Raw genomic sequence first — 18,861 nt, 5'->3', positions numbered from 1 at the left:
ATTTTTTTAATTTAATTTAATTTTTTTCCAACTCTTAGGATGGAAGAAATAGTAGGAAACAGTATACAGAACTTGATCGTTTATTTTCCCCACTTATGTAAATATTCCCTTCCAGTCTTTATGAGCAAAAGTATATTTTCATGTAAATTCAGTCCACTGAATGCCTTCGCTCCTCCCTTCCATGACTGTGGTGGGTTGACCTTGGCTGGCTGCCGTATACCCATCCAGCTGCTCTCACTCACACTTCTCGACAGGGGGAGAGAATGTGCTGAAAAGCTCAGAGATTGAGATAAAGATAATAATTTAGCAGTTACTGTCATGGGTACAGCAGCCTCAACTCAGGGAACATAGATTGAATTTATTGCGAATTAGAATAAAGTTGGATGATGAGAAACAAACTAAATCACCTTCCACTCACCAGTTTTAATTCCCAGGCACAACTTCATTTCAATGTTCCAAACTTCTATACTTCCTCACCAGCTTGAGCAGTGCAGGGAGGATGGAGAATTGAAGCATTGCAGCCAGTTCATATCAGTTCCTCTCTGCTGCTCCTTCCTCTTTGTGCTTTTCCTGTACTCTCATGTGGGTCCCTCGCACTGTGGTCCTTCACAAACTGGGGGTCCTTTCCACAGGTTAAAGTCCAGCAGGATAAACCTGCTGCTGCATGGGGTGCCCATGAATTATAGTTCCTGACAGGAGAACCTGCTTCTGTGAGGCTTTCTCTCCACGGACTGCAGCACCTGCCAGGAGCCTGCTCCTGTGCAGGCTCTCCACAGGCTAAAAGTTCCTTCAGGGCACATCTGCTTTGGCACCTGGAGCCCTTCTCCCCCTACTTCTTTCCTGACCTTGATGTTTGCGGGATTGTTTCTCTTACTGGTTTTAGCTCACTGCCCATGCAGCATTTTGCCTTCTTAAATATATTTTCACAGAGGCGCCACCAGCTTTGCTGATGGGCTCAGCTGTGTCCTGTGGTGGGTCCATTACAGGGCTGGTTGGAGCCAGCTCTGCCTAGCGCAGGGCAGACCCTGGTGCCTTAGTGCAGAGGCTGCATTTGCGCCATAGCCTGCTGCCAACACCTTTACACCTGCACCCAATACAGTGAATAATAAACACAAAGGGACCACTGTCTGGAAGTACAGGATTCTAGATTTGAGTCCTTAAAGATAATTTTAACTTGAGTTGCTCTCAAAAGATAAGTGGCTGCCATCTCAAACCAATTAACTTCTATAAACATCCTACTCTTTATGAAGAAAGTATATTAATTTATTCATCGATATAAAAAATATGAGTCCAGAAGAGAATGTTTACAGTTTAAGGTCTACTTCAAAGGTTCTGACTTCAGTATTTTATAATTAATACATAATACTAAGTTTACATTGTTGATTACTTCTAGAATTACTAACCAACTAGCAGATTAATGGTATTCTTGAATTTTCCTATTAGGTGATTGTGTATTTATTTTAAGCTAATAAACTATCAGTGACACACCTGCGTTTGTCCTACCAAGCTACAGATTGGAAGCAATACACAATTAAGTTTCCAGCTGTTGCGTAGAAGATGGAAAATTCTGCTGGAATGGCTGTGTGTCCTTGACAGCATCTAAATCTGCTATCAGAATAGTTGATTAAAAAGTTTTAAACAAAAATTCTTGAAGTGTTCTTGAAAGTGTTTGGTTGTTCTGTTTTTCTTTTCTTTTTTAGTTGGATGTAGATGGACAGATAGACTCTGTACATCTGTTTCTGTCGCCAAGGCAGGTACATCTTTTGTTGGACATGGTGGCAGCAATTGCTGGACCAGGTAAGTGAACATTCTGTAAATGTTACATATGTATTACAGTAGGCAAAAAATAAACTTTGCAAGATAAACAGGTTTCCTCAGGTCAAAAAATATTTGTGTTGGTAGATGATTATTAATTTCTATTTGAAACTAGCAAAGTAATTTTGTAGCTCCTCTTGAGTAAGACTATGATCAGTTTATTGACTTGCAAACTGTACATGCAGGTAATGAAAATCCAGGTAACAAATAAGGCTTGACAAGTGGCTATATAATAGAACAAGAAATGGGGAAACAGTAAGTGGAGAAAATCAGGAGCTCAAACGGTTCTGTCTCACAAGTTTGGTTCCTTCTCTGTCCTATGCTTTAGTGAAAGGCAAAAAATATGTAGAACAGGTAGTAATTGTGTTCATTTGTCCACATTTGCAAAGTAATAGCAGTGTTTCAAATACTGCAGAAGCAGGATGTGGGTGTTTTGGTTTGTGTCAGATCCCTGTCCCCGGACTCTTCCCAATGTAACAACACTTTAATGAAAGTAGATAGTATATTTTTAAAAAGATTTGTCATGTCCTGGCTAAATGCTTAATACTCTTATAATGATACTGATATATTTTTTGTACTGGACTTCTTAATTCTTTTTGGATAACTGGAAAAGGGTCATGTATGTGTCATCTTCAAACTGATATTTTATTAATTCCTTAATAGCCATATCTTTCAGAGATTGTGCTGAGAAGGGAAATACTGTTGATATTATATGTGAATACATTTGCATATATGACCTTAAAACATTTTCTTCAGATTTGCAATTAATGAATGGTAGGGAGAGAGTAATCTCTTTTGGATAAGTCAAATCTTCAAAACAACAGAATGCATGTATATCCACATTTGACATACAAGAGATAAGTATAGATATAGTTATACATGCGCATATCTATACAGCAACAAGAGTTGGTTAATTTCAGTTTTTTTTTTTTTTTATTTTTCTTTGGGGTGCTGTTAAGGAAATTACAGTGGGCTTCTGTCCCTTTTTTTTCTTTTATTTTTTTTTTTATTTCAGAGAGCCTAAGCAGGATAGAATTATCAAGTAAAGATAGGAAGAACCGGCCAATGCAACAGGAAGATGAATATCGGATTCAGATGGAGTTGAAACGTTATTTAAGAAAAGAGTCTTTGTCAGCAGGGGCATCATCTGAGCAAAGCTTCTATGAGACAGAGAGTGCCAGAACGCCTTCCAGTCGTGGCAAGTATAAAAGATGATGTAGCATAGCGAGTAGCCTGTTGTTAAGATTAAATAAATCAACTGTTCATCTTTTAATCTTAAGAATTTAAGTATCAAAAGATCTTTGATGTAGAATAACTGTATGCTTTAATAGTACTGTTGAATAAAAAATTAATAGTTTAGGTATCAGGCTAGACTTGATTCAGTATTTCATTAAAACTGTTCAGTAATGTATATGTTGCTGTGTTAACACAGTAAATACACATGCCATGTAACATCATTTCAAATGCAAAATTGAGGAAATTAAAGATAGAATAATAGTTCCATTGCCCTCAAATTTGTGCTTTTATAATAATTTTTTTGTGATTACTTTTAATGTGAAAATACAAACTGATTTGTCAACAGGCAAGTGGATGAATTTATAGAAATAATGCCAACTTGAATATTAAAATGGAATATTTAACTGGTTTAGTAGTTATAATTTTTTATTTTTTTTTAAATAATCTCTGTCCATAGATACTACTAGTTGAAGTGTCAAGAGAACTTGGAACTTCTGTAAATAATATATTTAGCTGCCTAATCTGTCTGGCAATTAGATTTCTGAACTTCTGGATACGTTTCTGTTAAAAATAAAGGTTTTTTTTTGTATTAGAAAATAACACTTTACTATCTGTGGTTCTTACTAGAAGAAGAAGTTTTCTTCTCAATGGCTGAAATGGACATGTCTCACAGCCTTTCCTCCCTTCCACCTCTTGGAGACCCTCCAACCATGGATCTAGACCTGTCTTTAACCAGTACATACACAACTACGCCAGCAGGTTCTCCACTGAGCACTACAGTGGTATAGTATTAACTACCTTTAAAATATTTTTCAAATGAACACTTTTGTTTGCAACTGTTGCATAAATATTCTTAACAATATCAAGAACTATTGCAAAATTCTAGGACAGCTGAAAATGTTTAGTAATTCTGTTATGAGCGTCGTATTGGGAAATTTCTTACCTGTTCGGTTACCAGGAAATGGAACGTATTTGTCTTCAAATGCCTTCAGGCTTATATAGGTTGCTTTATGGTTTATTTTCTTTTTAATAACTGCATGTTTGCCATCTGGACTTTCTTTTAATATGGACAACACAGGCAATGACAATAAAAAGTACAAAATTGTTCTATAACATTATTTCTGAAACAACATAAAAACTATGCTGTCAATATTGCCATCTTTCCCAGATCTGTTACAACTCTAATGTTTTGGTTAATGAAAGCGCTGGGGAACAGTTCTGCTTTTTACAGAGAAACAGGAGACTAAGAGAGAGAGCAGCTTCTGCTTTAAAAACATGTGGGTGTAGACAATAGTAGAATTAGAAAGCGTAGCCCAAAGTAAATATCTGTGTTACTTAGCAGAGCACTAGTATGTCATGTAATGTTTATACATGTATTTTCTTTTGTGTTCCTTTAACTTATTATTTATGTTTGGTCTAAAGTTTAACATCTACTTCTTGGATTTAACATCATATATATTTTTCTTTTAGCTTCAGCCAACTTGGGGTGATTTTCTTGATCGTAATAAACAAGAACTACAACCTCCAAGAGGTTCTTCGCTGACAGCCAACATGGTTCATCAGGCTTCCTTAAGAAGGACATGTAAGTAAAAATGTTGATTTTCATTCTCCTCCTTAGATAATTTTGGAAACGAATTGCTATGCAGCAACTTGGCAAAAAGAAGTGAAAAACAAAAGTAAGATGATTTTATAAATGTGTTACTGCTGAAAAATTATGTGAACTTAATTTTGTATTTCAGCTATTCCATCCAGATCTGTTTCTGTGGATGAATCCAGACCTGAGCTTCTTTTTAGACTGGCAGTTGGAACTTTCTCAGTGTCTGTACTTCATATTGACCCTTTACCCCCACCTGAAAGTTCACTGAATCTTAACCCATTGACACCAATGGCTCGGGATTTCTTTACCCGAATAGAAAAGATTGAGCCAGTTAAGTTTTCAACAGAAGATTTTCTGTCCTTCCGAGAAGTATTTGCAGAAGCTTGTTCTCATGATCACCTTAGGTATAACTTTGCTTATTAATAAATATAATTAACAAAAACATATTTTAAGTAAATTTGAATAAAGTAAGTTTATTTACATAGAAATTGTATCACTTAATATTTGAATTGCATTTGAATACTTCGTTAATTTCAAAATAGCCTTGAATTTTGACATCTGTTGTCCAAGACTTCTTAAAATAAAAACCCAAATGCATTAAAATCAACCTGTCCCTTTTCAGCAATAGGTGAATTAAACTAGGTGCAGTTTCTACCTCAGAAATACAGAGTCAAGAATCATTAAGTAAATTATTTCTTCAGAAATAGCTGTATTTTACAGGATCATATTTATTCGAATACAGGGTTTTCTGCTTGAAAGAGCTGAGGGGTTTACTTGAATCAAAGTAGTATATCAGTAGCAATAAAAAGTACGTGTAAGCAGTACCATAAAGTTAGTTATCATTTTTTTTTCCAGTTTTTACCATCCCAGTGCAGGGTATGAAGTAAAATTTTAAGGCTGTATATAGTTTCTTCCCTTATGCATGTGATTTTGACTGTTGAGGCATTTGACTTTTTCAGTGTCTATATAAAGATGCTAGATTCCCAGCTTTATGTGACTTGCACCTTAGGTTAGATATCTAAAGTGTTCTTTACAAATATCTCTACACGATCATTGTTGAATGTGTAACATAAGTGAGTTCCATTGTCATTGTTGCTAAAGCTGTTAGAAAATTATATAAAATGTTATAATTAGCTGTTATATTTACAAATCTATTAGAATTTTTACTTATTTTTGAAAAAAAATGTCAGTTTTATTCTGAAAAGGATTGTAGCGATCGTTTACGTATTTCAGTCTTGACTTTTCATAATTGTTTTATGCTACTTTTCATAAAGCATAATTTTAATAATTCAGATTTATAGGTACTGGCATTAAAGTGTCCCATGAACAAAGACAAAGGACTGCCTCTCGAAGTTTTAGTACTGATTTATCTATTGGGAATATGGAATTCCTGGAATGCCTTTTTTCTACTGACTCTCGTTCCATTCAGCCTCTCTATACAGAGGTATGTAAAAAATACAGGGCGTTCCATAGAAAAGAAATGTTAATTGTATAACTGATAATACTAGATTTTAAAATGATTGCAATTTTTAATTTTCTTTTTATGTTATGGGTTTAAAATGTAACTTAATAGAGAAAAAATGTAACAAATAGAGAATCAGGTTTCTGTCATATCTGGCAGGAATAGTGTTAAGTAGCCAAAGTCCACTAGTTTACTTCTCTTTTAAATATGCTCAGCGCAGTTTGGGTGTTAGAGTAGATGTTTTCCAAAAACCAACTGATGGAGTTGAGCAATGTGAAGGTTTCTTTGGTGATGATTATTCTTCCAGCTATTTTAATGATCAGAGACATCCAGTACAGTGGCTGAACAAGTGGTTGGGCTGGGGCTCTGTTCACTGACTTGAATGTGGGTTGCTTACTGTCTGTTCTAGGTGAAACGTCATAGGTATCTTTTCCTGTGGCAACTCTTTTCTCCTTAAGTGTTTTTAACTCTCTTTTTCTGTAGCTGCTGATGTTTCATTCTGAAAAAGGAAATGATTCTCATGCTATGCCATGCCTTCAGCTTCATTATAAGCATTCAGATAATAGAGGACCTCAGGTAAGATGACACCAAGTTTCTGTATAACAATCTTTGTCTAATTAATTTTAGCAGAAAGCTATCTTTCTTGTAAAACAGAGTCCTTAACTCTGAGTTATTATAATTTATTTCACTGTATTGTTTTTAAGGATTTTAGTGCTTTTTCTGTTTTCTTTCAGGGTAGTCAAGGGAGACTCAGTTCTGTTCCACAGAAAGCAGAGTTACAAATAAAGTTAAGTCCAGTGTTTTGTGAGCTGGATATTAGTATTGTAGACAGATTAAATTCCTTGCTTCAACCACAGAAACTAACTACAGTGGAGATGATGGCATCTCACATGTATGCTTCTTACAACAAGCACATAAGCCTGGTAAGTTGAAAATGAAATTGATTAATAAACTTGCTGATTGTTTGCAGGAGGAAGGCCGGATGGCACTCTGCCTGAGGTTGCTAATTCTGATTGATGGGTGGTGGTTTTGTTTTGTTTGGTTTTAGTTTTTTATGGTTTGTGTGTGGTGGTGGTTGTCTGGTTGGGATTTTTTGTGGTTTTCCTTGGTTTTCCTTTTTTTTTGGTGGTGTGGGGTTTTTTTTGTTTGTTTGGTTTTGGGGGGGCTGAGCATGCAGGATTTCCCTTCTGATACATAGCAGTAGCCATCTGATGTAAATACTAATTTTGGATTCAGTGATTGCATGCTTGATAACAGACCTAAAAGCAATGGTAGCAGCTTCACAGACTGCATAAGTTCTCAGCTTCTTGCAGCAAGCAGAACTGGGCAAAAAAGAAGAGTCTTGAGTGATTGCTGATCCCTAATCCATCCCATCATGCAACAGTTTATATCAACAATTGTTGACAATTCCACTTATATATTGAAATCTTTAGGTGTCGCAGTCAGCCCAGTTGCCTCTGCTGTGCCTTACCTGCTTTTGTAGTAGGTAGTAGAAAGGATGGGGAACGTACGCATTGTGTTCTAGTGGCTGAGTACGAGCAGAAATTGGAGCTTGTTAGTCTTGGTTCACGTTGTCAGTGGGATTTAAGTGTTAGTATATTTAGCACAATAACATTAAACTGAAGGGTTTTGTTTGGAATACATGAGGTAGGGTTAATGTAATTAACTGATTTTCTACACAGCTCAAATATCTTTGTGTAATTTTATTGTTGCTTTGATTGATTATGGAAAATTAGTATTCAAATCTTAAAGAATCCTCATTTAAGAAACTTGTAAAACTTCAGTAATTTCTATCAGTAAGGTTACGTTGTAAAAGTTAGATTTTTTTCAATGATGGTCAGCAATAAGCTACACTCAGGGAGGTTTTGAATGACATGTCAGTGATGGGAGCTGAAAGCCGTGACTTAGTGAAAGGGGTAAATATGAGTGATAGTAGTTCCCTGGGTTCTCAACAATAACATCTGGAAAAGCAAACAAAATAATCCGTGAGACATGGTATTCCTAACTGCAGTTCAGTATTGTTTTATTTCTCTCTAATTTAAGAGAGAAAGCTATTTTTTGAGATTGCTGATCTCTGCAAGTGCTTGATTTCTAAGTAGAATCTTAGCACCACCAATAATAGAATAACCTAAGAGTAATAATAATTGGTCCTGATATGTGTGCTTTGTGTGATACGTGGAAAAAATATTTTTCGTTTTTAGATACTGCATCATCAGAGCTTTTCCCGTAGTCAGTTTTAGTGCAATATTGCTAATTAATTTTTTTCCCTTTGTTTTTTAGCATAAAGCATTTACTGAAGTTTTTCTGGATGATTCACATACTCCTGCAAACTGTAGAGTTTCAGTTCAAGTGACTGCCCCAGCATTAAATCTGTCTGTTCGCTTCCCAATACCTGACCTACGGTCAGATCAGGAAAGAGGACCATGGTTTAAGAAATCACTTCAGAAGGAGATTCTTCACCTTGAATATACAGATGTGGAATTTAAAACTGAGTTTGTTGGAGGGTCAACTCCAGAACAAGTTAAATTAGAGCTTACCTTTAAAGAGCTAACTGGTAAGAATGTTAACATTATATCAAATATTCTTTTTTGTTTTTCCAGATACTACATAGATGAGACAAAAGTCCTCTCGTGTGGATTAACACAGGAGTGTCTTTCCACCTGGATTTTGGAACAGATACATTTGCTGCAGTTTAGTGTTGTGTACTAAATACCAGCACAAGGCAAAATAATACTAGAAAGGCTAACGTGTAAGGTGTAGTGCTTGCATTCTAGTTTTTTAATATCTATCTAGTATTTCTGCTACTTTCTGTTATATTGTTGTACCACTTTGTTTCAATTTAGTATATCTCTGGGATCTATCATGATTTTAGAAGATTTGTAGAGGGTTATTACAGCTACTCAAATTAGGAATCTCATGTCTAGAAGAGAAGTGAAAGATGTCCTAAGTAACTGCTACTTAGAAAACTTTAATACTTTTATGCCTTTAATATCTTTCAAATTTGCAGCCTTCTCAGCTGATTTGTCATTCTGTGTACTTTTCAAGGCTGTGACATAATGTAGTGTTGCTATAAATGTAAATGCAGATATCTGTGCATTGGAAGCATCTGGTTTTCTAACTGCTGCTGGTTAGAAGATAATGTGAAATAATTTTTGGTTCTAAAAATTGGTATTTCTTTTTTTGGAGGAAAAGATGGCATTTATGTAAGTGCCATTATAATAGTATAGACAAAGTACCCAGTTGGACTCAACCTGAGGGGTGGGCAACCTAAAGCTAGCAATTGTCATTCCTATGTTAATTTAAAAAAAAAAAATCTTTTCTGTTCAGGTTCATTCGAAGAAGATAATGCAGAAGCACCAATAAAATTTTTTCAAGTGTCTGGTGGCATAGATGGAGATATCACATCATCATCAGACAATTTTGACTGGCCTCGGTAAAATAATGTTATTTTCTGGTGTGGGTTATTTGGATTTTTATGAAGCACTCTTACTTTTCTAATTTTAATATAGACTGGCTGTGTAGTAAATGCTTTAAAATAATTTGCAAAGAAAGAACATGTAGCTATTGAACCCAATTCTTTTTCTTTCTACATCTTTAAAAGTCTACATTTATGATAATCCAAGATTGTTTTCATGTATAGTGATTTCTGCATAGAATTGAGTAAATTTCAGTGAAAGTTAAATTTCTTGAAAGTTAAGAAACTTGAAACTTTCTCCTACCTTTTTTTTCCTGACACTTTACCTTTTCTGCTGCTTTTGCATTCAAGACAGAATCCTAAACAGACAAAAACTCAGTGGAATGTCACTTCAAATATTAATGTAACCTGATATACAGCTAATAATGACAATAAGGATAATTAGATTGTGACTGAATTATTGGAGCTTAGATCACATGTTAGGCAATATAATACTTCAGGAGTTAGTGAACAGAAGGACCTAACAGCTATAGCATGTAATAAGATGTTTAAAGAGGCAATTTTAGGTTTGCAGCAAAATCTGCGACATTTATTTTTTGCCACAAAATTTAGTAGCTTTATGACAATGTGTTTGGGCATTTTTCTGCATGGTTTTCTTTTATAATGGTACAAATACATTTTTTTACAACAGTATGTACATGTAATACACTGTGTCATGTAGCAGAGTGTTTATAATAAATAGCTGTTGATGGTCTTATGATACAAGCATTATTATGGGAGCGTGTTAGGCTTTTCAAAGGTCATGTAATGGTCACCTGGTGGAGTTGAGAAAAGCAGACACTAACCTCAACCTGATGGCTCTTTTTCCGCATCTCTCTGTGCCTGTAATTTTGATGTTTTTCTCAATGGTATCAATTTGTCTAATAAATTACATATTGTCTAACAAAAAAATCCCTGGTCTTTGAGCTATCTAGTCTATGTGTATTTAGTGGCTAGCTAGTAGAGCTGGGGTACATGTGACAGTGCATCAATATAAAAATTCCAGGCATCTCTAATGGCTTATTCTGCATAACTTCTTCAATGTCAGGATTGTACTGAAAATAAACCCTCTGGCTGTGCACTCTATTCTGGAAAGGATAGCAGCTGAGGAGGAAGAAGGTGATAATAACTTTCAAGAGGAAGAAGAAGGAGGGTCTCATTCTTTGAAGGATGTCTGTGATATTAGAAGACCAGAGCCTTCTCCTTTTTCTTCTCGTAGGGTCATGTTTGAAAATGAAGAGGTACTACAAAATTTTGTTACTGCTTTTATGCTTATGGTAGACAAAATTAATATTCTTACTACTTTATGCAAATCTTCTGGCTTCCAGTTTTGGTTTGTTGGTTTGTTCTTGGTTTGTTGTTTTTTTTTAACTTGAGCATTTTCTTTTTTTTTCTTTCAGATGGTGATGCCAGGAGATGTAGTTGAAATGACCGAGTTTCAGGATAAAACAATTAGCAATTCTCATTATGTACTGGAACTCATGTTACCAAACATTCATTTAACATTACCAAACAAAAGCTTTTATGAAAAACTGTACAATAGGCAAGTATAATTGTTTTGCTTGGTTATCATGACCTGTACTTTTAGATATGTATTCATTGTTGATAAAAGCAACTGAATGAGCAGCTGTAGCGGGAATTCCCTTGTATAGTTTTCTAAGAACATTAAAGGCTATATAAATCTTCTTCCAAGTTAACGTCAGAGACACCACTGACATACCTGATCAGTGCCTTAGCAGCCATCTGCTAAAAAGTGTTCAGCAGATTTTATGAGCAAAGGGTAAAGTTAAATAGTCATTAGCTTTCAGTGACTACTTTGTTCAGATCTCTGTTCTCAAAGTTTCAGTTTGCGCTAATCTTTCTGACGTCTTATTTATAAATCACTGTAATTTATTTTTTTAAAAAGTTTCATTCATTTTTATTCTTTCCTTTTTATTTAGTGATTTTCCATCTAAAAATTTAGAGTTCACAAGGCAAGCAGTGGAAAAACCCCTAACGACCCAGTTTGTAAGCCTTATAAAGGCTTATGAAAATGTAGAGAAAGTGGACACAACTTAGAGATTGGCATTCATCATTTATTTCTTCTAGTTTTCTGTCTGAAAATAAAGAAATGCAGCTAGATTAAATCAACTGAAAATATGTATTATGCTGGTCATTAGGTACACAGGTCGGTGCTTATCAATTTTAGCTTCTGGTAGGCATTACTTTACTTCCAGAGCATTTTTTCACTTCCAGAGTGTCAAAGCTGAACCTTTCATTAAATATTCTCTTGGTGTACTCATACACTGAATGTCACGTATGTCTGTAACCCTGAGAGACACAAAGTCACTTGGAAGTAAAAGAACTATTTCCTGCAACTTGGTTGAAAATTGATGTGATAAAATAGGGTTTTGTCACCCTTCCTTCAACCTAGTGAGCTAATTCACACCTCCTTATAGTGGCTTTTGTATCACTGTCAAATGGTAGACTTTGATACCTGCATAATGTAAGTACAGCAAAAAAAAGCTACTTTTTAGCTTTTACTCATTAATACATTATTCTTTCTTGTGCTCTTGAGCATTTTTTCCTTGTTTATAAAATCTGAAGTCTGCAAAGGAAATATTGCTTGACTATCCTTGTATTAAGTGGGAATGTAGTTATATATTTTGTATAATGATAATGTATTTCTTCCTAGGATCAGCAATGATTTGTTGTTGTGGGAACCCACAGCTCCATCTCCTGTAGAAACATTTGAAAACCTTTCTTATGGTGTTGGACTATCTGTGGCCAGCCAGCTCATCAACACTTTCAGTAAAGACAGCTTTAGTCAATTTAAATCTGCAGTTCATTATGGTAATACACTTAATAAATCATGTAGAACTATAGTGATTCAAAAGCATAATTGTCTGAAGTGATGAAGCTGACAGTGGAAAGAATTTGTAAGCTTAGAAGAAAGGATTTACTTAAACCAAGAAGAAAAAAACTATAAGATTACTGTATAATCAAGTAAAATAAGTGTGAAAATGAATCGTATTACTGATGGAAAAACAATGAGTTATTGGCGTAATATGTGTACTAGCTAGAGAGTTAGATGTTTTTCGTTTTATCTATTAGATGATGAGAGTGGATCTGAGGAAGAAACACTACAGTATTATTCCACTGTTGATCCAAACTATCGTTCACGCAGAAGGAAAAAGCTTGACTCTCAGAATAAGAACTCACAAAGCTTTCTGTCTGTTCTGCTAAATGTGACACATGGATTAGTATCAATATTCACAGATGTAAAGGTGAGACACTGGGGCTGAAAAATCTGGTCTGTTCTGATCATGTCATATGTACTATTTTTGGAAGGAACAAGTGCTTATAACAGTAATTCTGTATTCTTCATTTTTTTGTACTATAGACAATAATGCAATAAAATATTTTAGCAATTGTGTTCGCTTTACATAAACTAAAATGCAAGTGGGAAAATATGTATTGGTAGCAAGTGTTTTTAGTTTAGACTGCCTAATTGCAGCAAAGTCAGCAAGCAGTTGTTTTATCATTTCTATTTTTCCTTCAGCAGGATGATCGAAGTACACTGGAAGGAAAATATGGTGAATTCTGGTTGGAGTTCAACAGTGGTTCACTTTTCAGTGTGACTAAATATGAAGGCTTTGAGGACAGACACTATGTTTGTCTCCATTCTAGCAGCCTCAATTTATATCATCAAGGTAGGGGTGGGATTGAGGTGGCTTTGGGACTAGATTTGTGATAAGATGAGCTTCAAGTTTTTTAGGGGAAATGCTGTCTTTGCTTTCTTCCTTTTTTTTCGTCTCTCTGATAGTGTATCATTTGGCACAATAAATCTAGTTCATGACTAATGCTCCTAAATGGTGCAGTAATACAACTTCATGATAACTGTATTTACTTGGTTACAGTTTAGCACAAATTCTCCTTGGCAGCTGTTGGTCTTTAAAGGTAGTGTGGTTCTCCCACACGTTAGCTGCGCAGTCTGTTTCTTATTATGAAGGATGTTATGAACATGTTACTGGTTATTCAGTTTTAGAAAGGTACAGGTTAGCAGTGGCTACTGTATGTTTCCTGAGTACCTACTTGTAGTTAGCAGGTGAAGAATTTTAAAGTTCACTGTGTAGTTTATATGGCTGGCAACCCACATGTAGTTAAACCTTAAGATTTCCTCCTCAAATGTCTCTGAATCAGTGGTAGTCAAGTTAAAGTATTTCTCAGTGTAAGGCTTAATTACCGTGTGTCTAGAGGTTAACCTGGCACCATAAAATGAGGAGAGACATATTCCTATCTCTCCATGTGATCTGTAGGAGATTTCTATCCTTTATTTCAACTTTGCTATTTTTTTTTGGCAAATAAAAAAAGCCCTATAGTCACATTGAATATTTTAGCTAAAACCAGGGTTTTAAATATTATATGACTTGTAACCTCCTCTTCACATTTTTTGTCGCTGTGCATGACTAACTTTCATAACTAAAATAATTTTAAAGGTATTAAGCATAAAGAGGATTTTCCTTACCTTTTCATCAGTAACAGCTTTGAAGCACAAGGTAACTCATTCTAAAATTTCTTTGCAGGTATGGTAGATGGGGTTATCCCCTCCTCTGAAGTACGACTGCCCAGCACTATACGTCCCCATTGGTTAGAACCTACTATTTGTTTTTCTGAAGAAGATGGACTTAGTAGGACTACTTCAGATGGTGTAGGAGTGGAATGCCCAAGTATGCTGACTGTTGCAGTCAAAATACAGTCGGATAAAATAGAGAGCAATACAAAGGTTTGTGTTTTTAAATTTGTGCTTTTGTAAATTGAGTTATCTCAGTTTATATGAAAACACCTAAATGTGGGTTTACAAGGTTTAGAGATGAAGGAACCGTATAATTCTGAGCCATTCATTCTCAAACTATAATTTTTTGTTAGAATCTTTTGGGTGGATTGTAAAATTTAAGTATCAGCATAATTTATTAGTTCTTCCAATGCTTCACTTTGCTGCTCACACTTTATTTTTTTTACTAAATGCATTTCTTGGCCCGTTGAGCTTTCTTTTGGTTTTCTTTTGGCTGAGTTTTAATCTGGGGCAATAGCAAATGTGAAGAGTTTAAAAGCCTTCTGCTCAGCTTACTAGCAGTCTCAACTAATAGGCAACCTTTGCTTGCTGATTTTGGAGTGGCACTCGTAAATGAGTAGTATGTTTGGCTTTGACAGTAGCATTCATTAGCATGGCTAAATGATGACAAACAGGTTTGCAGAGCAATCTAGAGAAGGAATCTGCAGACCAGCATAGTGTCGTGGGGGCTCAATTGACTTGGATTTGAACAGCATAAGAAAGAACTACATTGAGTTGATACTCTTGGTAATTCCTGGTGAATCCCAGAATGAATGAAGAGGGATCCTTCCTTCCTGTCACCACCACAAAATTGTCGTTTCTAAATGATCCTGTTGCAAAAGTAACACACTGTATTAGTCAGGGTTTTGGTATAATGAAGCAGGTTTTTTGAGTATTTAATCCTGTCCCAGTCCTTTCTTCTTTTCTAAACACCTGGAGATTGTGAGGGCAATAGGATGACTGTGTTTCATAATCTAGATGTCAGTTACATGTATTTAATGTAAACTAACTCCTGCAACTTTCTTGTGCAGGAATTTCTAGTTGCTGTTGGACTAAGAGGAGCCACCCTTCAGCACAGAGTACTGCCTTCAGGTTTAAGCTGGCATGAACAGGTCAGGTTGCTACAGTTCTTGACTATATCTTTGGTTTCAGTCTCACTGCTTTAACAAATGCTTTAAGTGTCAAACTAAACCTTGATGGAAAATCTTTGTGTTAGGCTATGTGTTTTATCTTACTCTGCTCTTAAAAATGTTATTCTTTCTTGTCTCTCTTTGAGACCATTTAGCAGTCTAGTCTTGCTCTTTAATTCTTACTTGTATATTCATTTGCTACAGTTCCTCCCATCATCTGAAATCTCTGCACTCAACACGTCAGGAAAGTTCTGGGATTTTTTTGAGGTCTTTTTTGTTGTTTGTTGTTTTTTTTTGTTTGGGGTTTTGTTTGTGTGTGGTTTTCTATGTTTTGGGTTTGTTTTGATTTGTTTGGGCTTTTTTGTTTTTTTTTTTTTTTCTTTCTTAAATTCGGATAGAAAATCTCAGTAGTCCAGTGTTACCCAAGCACTTGTGAAAAAACATTCTCAAAACAAATAAACATGTTACTTGCAGCACTGAAAGCATTTCTATATTTTTCCCTTCTGCTCCCCTAATTCCTCAAGTCCTGTTTCTCCCTTGTCTGTCTCTTGTTTTACATTGTTTGAATAGTAGTAATGGAGAAGAAGACTTTGGGGAGGTAGTGAGCAGCAGTTTACACAAATGATTGTAATGCAGACCTCTGAATTAGAGTTGTTGTACTGATACATGTGGGTGTGAAAGTATAGCATAGCAGACATAAGGGAGCCAATAGTACAATAGCAGTATAGTTTCATGTGCTTACATCATACTGGATTACAAATAGTGAACCCCGTCATTCAAGCCTATCCTGTTTATCCTCCTCTATGTATGGTATGCTTATTTTTATGTGCATTTTTATTGTACAACTACATGGAGCTGAACTTAGTGCTTTGGGCTGTTCTGTGTCACCACTTTCTTCTCAACTTGGTATTTGTATGTGTTCATGTTGCCTGCTTTATACAGTGTTGCTTATTTTCTCTGTGAATTATTGCTCAGTTTACGTTACGTGAAATGCACTTGGGAATCTGTTTTGGAGAGGGAGGAAAAATTGGCCAAAGAGAGAGATAGAGGAAATGATTAAAAGGCTAGCAGTGTCAATATGCCCCAGGCTTGAAATAATTTAGTGTAACAGATTTGAGAGAGAACTGTGACAGATCTTAAAAAAGGAGGATAGGCGTTTATTTTATGTAGTAATACATGACAAATAAACGTGTACAATGCATGTGTACATATTTCTGATTCTGAGCATATTTCCCATCCCCCCAAAGAAAAAGAAAGATAACTTGAAAATTACTTTAACGATGTACAGTATTACAAGAAAAATTGGCTTTTCAGATAAACACAAAAAACTAAATACACTGTAATAACTTCAGATAAAGCTGATTAAAGACTGTATTTGGGCAATGCTTTAAAAATGGCTTGTGAAGCATTATACAAAGAGCCACTTAGGCATCTGTGGATTGGTCTTTTCCAAACCTTTGAGGCTGTAGTTTGGATTTTGTATATTTCACCGTGTTTACATTCCATGTTTTCCTGTATTCAGATACTGGACAAGCACCTTTAAATATCTGATATTATTCACCCCATTTTCCTTCTACTAATCAAACATTTTATTGTCATACCCATTGCAGATTTTTTTTTTTTTTAGTGTATAATCATTTAGTAATTTAACAGATACTGAAGTATTATTATGTTTTGTAATTTTTTAGATTTTGTATTTTTTGAATATTTCTGATGAGCCTGTTCTGGGATATAATCCTCCAGCTACAATTACAACTTTTCATGTACATCTTTGGAGTTGTGCTCTTGATTACAGGTAAATAAAATGCAAGTGTATGTCAGTGACACTGCAGCTATATATTTATTCTTTAGGAATAAATATATACACAGCATTCAAGTTTGCATATTGTGAGTAACATGTATTTAGGCTTGTTTGGAAAAAGTCCTTCAGAGAACGTAGAATTACTTAAACTGTAAGCAATTTAAAGTAGGATAAGCATTTGCATAGGCCTGGGAAGATCTAGTTAGGTAGCCTATAAGGCTTTGATTGAACTTCTGAGTACAGAGTATTAATTTTTCTCTTTTGCTCTTTGTTGTTAGGCCCTTGTTTTTGCCAGTCAGATCTCTTCTTACTGTTGAAACTTTCAGCATTTCCAGCAGTGTTGCAGTGGATAAATCCTCTTCTACTCTCAGGTATAATTTAAATGATTGTGAAACATGGAAGTTCCTGTAAAACTTGTCATGCCTGTAATGTTTTTTTTAACCCAGGAAACATTCGTGTTGTGTAAACGATCACACTAGTTTGCATCTTTTGCAATATATTGTAGGTAATACTTCTGGTTTATTAGGTTAATTTTTTTTTTTTCCTAAGTTGAATTGCTTTCTTTAATAGCTAGCAATTCTGCATTTTTTCAAAGGATTTAAAGATGTTCTGAAATGAAATTGTGCCTATTTTGTCAAATAGTGGCACCTTAAGATTTCTTAAAGATTTGTTACTTGGAGGCAGTTTATTAATTATGCATAAAGTGATTACTGAACTTATCTGTAACTTTTTGATAACTTTTCTTACAACTTTAGTTGAATATTCAGTCTGTTAAATCTGTTCTGATGTGAAATATCTACTAAGTTGCTTGTTACTACTATTGATAAAGCTTTATAAATCACCTTTGAAAACAAATGTGTCTGTTTTTAAAAAGAAATAAAGGCAAAAAAGGAAATAAGAAGTGTTAGTTATATATGCTGAAAGCATTACTTTTTATTCTAGGAAGGATCAAATACATGAATTGAAATGCAAATATAACTAGCAATGGCAAAAATACCTTGAAGTGGTTAATTACCAAGGGATTTGGAAATTATGAAAGGCTTACTTGAAGAGTTGGATTTAAGATATGCTAGATGTGTTAAGATTTTTTCTATACTAATTTATTTTGTCTGGTGAATTGCATGTAAGTTCTCTAGCATATTTAATCTTTTATTTTTTAGGATAATTTTAGATGAAGCTACTTTGCATCTGTCTGACAAGTGCAACACTGTTACAGTGAACCTCCACAGAGGTAAGTATGTTTTAGGTGTGACTAATGAATTGAGAGCCTAAAGAAACAAAATACCAAAGTTATAGGCATATTCAACATTTATAAAGGTTGTTTGAAGAAGAGGTCTGAGGAGACAAGGAGAAACAAGTTGAATATGAATGAATAATGCAGTGTTGATAAAAACGTGGGTACTCTAGTTTGAACTTTTGGATGCAGTATGTCAGAGAGCGGCAACTTGCAAGTCTTCCATTTTCTTACTGCAGTTCCATAATAGGCATTTGAAAAAAACCATATTTTTAAAAATCTGCAGTTGGCACCATAAGAAGTCTTCATAGAAGAGAGATCTCATTTTATGAGCTGTCTGTTCTAAAACGTTGAAATTGAAAGGTGTTATACGGCACAGAGTTCTAGGTTCTGCAAAGAATGATACCAACTTGATTTGCTCTCGTGTAGTTACAGCCTTCAAGGACTGAGGAACTTGAACCAATATTTAACAAATTAATTGGAGAAATAACGAAATCCTGTGCCCACAGAAGTGTGTATTTAGCTTAACTAAGAGATC

General features: G+C 35.0%; 1 protein-coding gene across 2 annotated transcripts in view; it reads left to right on the top strand.

The window, feature by feature from the left end:
- ATG2B (autophagy related 2B) overlaps positions 1 to 18,861 on the top strand; it is a 51,773-nt gene that overhangs the window by 12,059 nt on the left and 20,853 nt on the right. The window contains exons 7-26 of one of the 2 annotated variants that reach the window (XM_062619873.1): positions 1,701 to 1,797; positions 2,831 to 3,013; positions 3,679 to 3,833; positions 4,522 to 4,633; positions 4,791 to 5,052; positions 5,942 to 6,092; positions 6,594 to 6,686; positions 6,845 to 7,033; positions 8,391 to 8,664; positions 9,438 to 9,543; positions 10,613 to 10,805; positions 10,965 to 11,107; positions 12,239 to 12,396; positions 12,658 to 12,830; positions 13,109 to 13,256; positions 14,130 to 14,329; positions 15,190 to 15,270; positions 16,977 to 17,083; positions 17,368 to 17,460; positions 18,250 to 18,320. In XM_062619873.1, the coding sequence (XP_062475857.1) occupies positions 1,701 to 1,797; positions 2,831 to 3,013; positions 3,679 to 3,833; positions 4,522 to 4,633; positions 4,791 to 5,052; positions 5,942 to 6,092; positions 6,594 to 6,686; positions 6,845 to 7,033; positions 8,391 to 8,664; positions 9,438 to 9,543; positions 10,613 to 10,805; positions 10,965 to 11,107; positions 12,239 to 12,396; positions 12,658 to 12,830; positions 13,109 to 13,256; positions 14,130 to 14,329; positions 15,190 to 15,270; positions 16,977 to 17,083; positions 17,368 to 17,460; positions 18,250 to 18,320 (2,989 nt within the window). Of the gene's footprint in view, positions 1 to 1,700; positions 1,798 to 2,830; positions 3,014 to 3,678; positions 3,834 to 4,521; positions 4,634 to 4,790; positions 5,053 to 5,941; positions 6,093 to 6,593; positions 6,687 to 6,844; positions 7,034 to 8,390; positions 8,665 to 9,437; positions 9,544 to 10,612; positions 10,806 to 10,964; positions 11,108 to 12,238; positions 12,397 to 12,657; positions 12,831 to 13,105; positions 13,257 to 14,129; positions 14,330 to 15,189; positions 15,271 to 16,976; positions 17,084 to 17,367; positions 17,461 to 18,249; positions 18,321 to 18,861 lie in introns of both variants that reach the window. The other variant, XM_062619872.1, reaches the window with a different exon arrangement.

This window comes from Pezoporus occidentalis, unplaced genomic scaffold, assembly GCF_034315485.1.
Source record: "Pezoporus occidentalis ecotype Australia unplaced genomic scaffold, CSIRO_AGI_Poc_V1 ctg215, whole genome shotgun sequence".
NCBI classification, from domain to species: Eukaryota; Metazoa; Chordata; class Aves; order Psittaciformes; family Psittacidae; genus Pezoporus; species Pezoporus occidentalis.
This window is presented reverse-complemented; position numbering and strand designations above follow the sequence as displayed.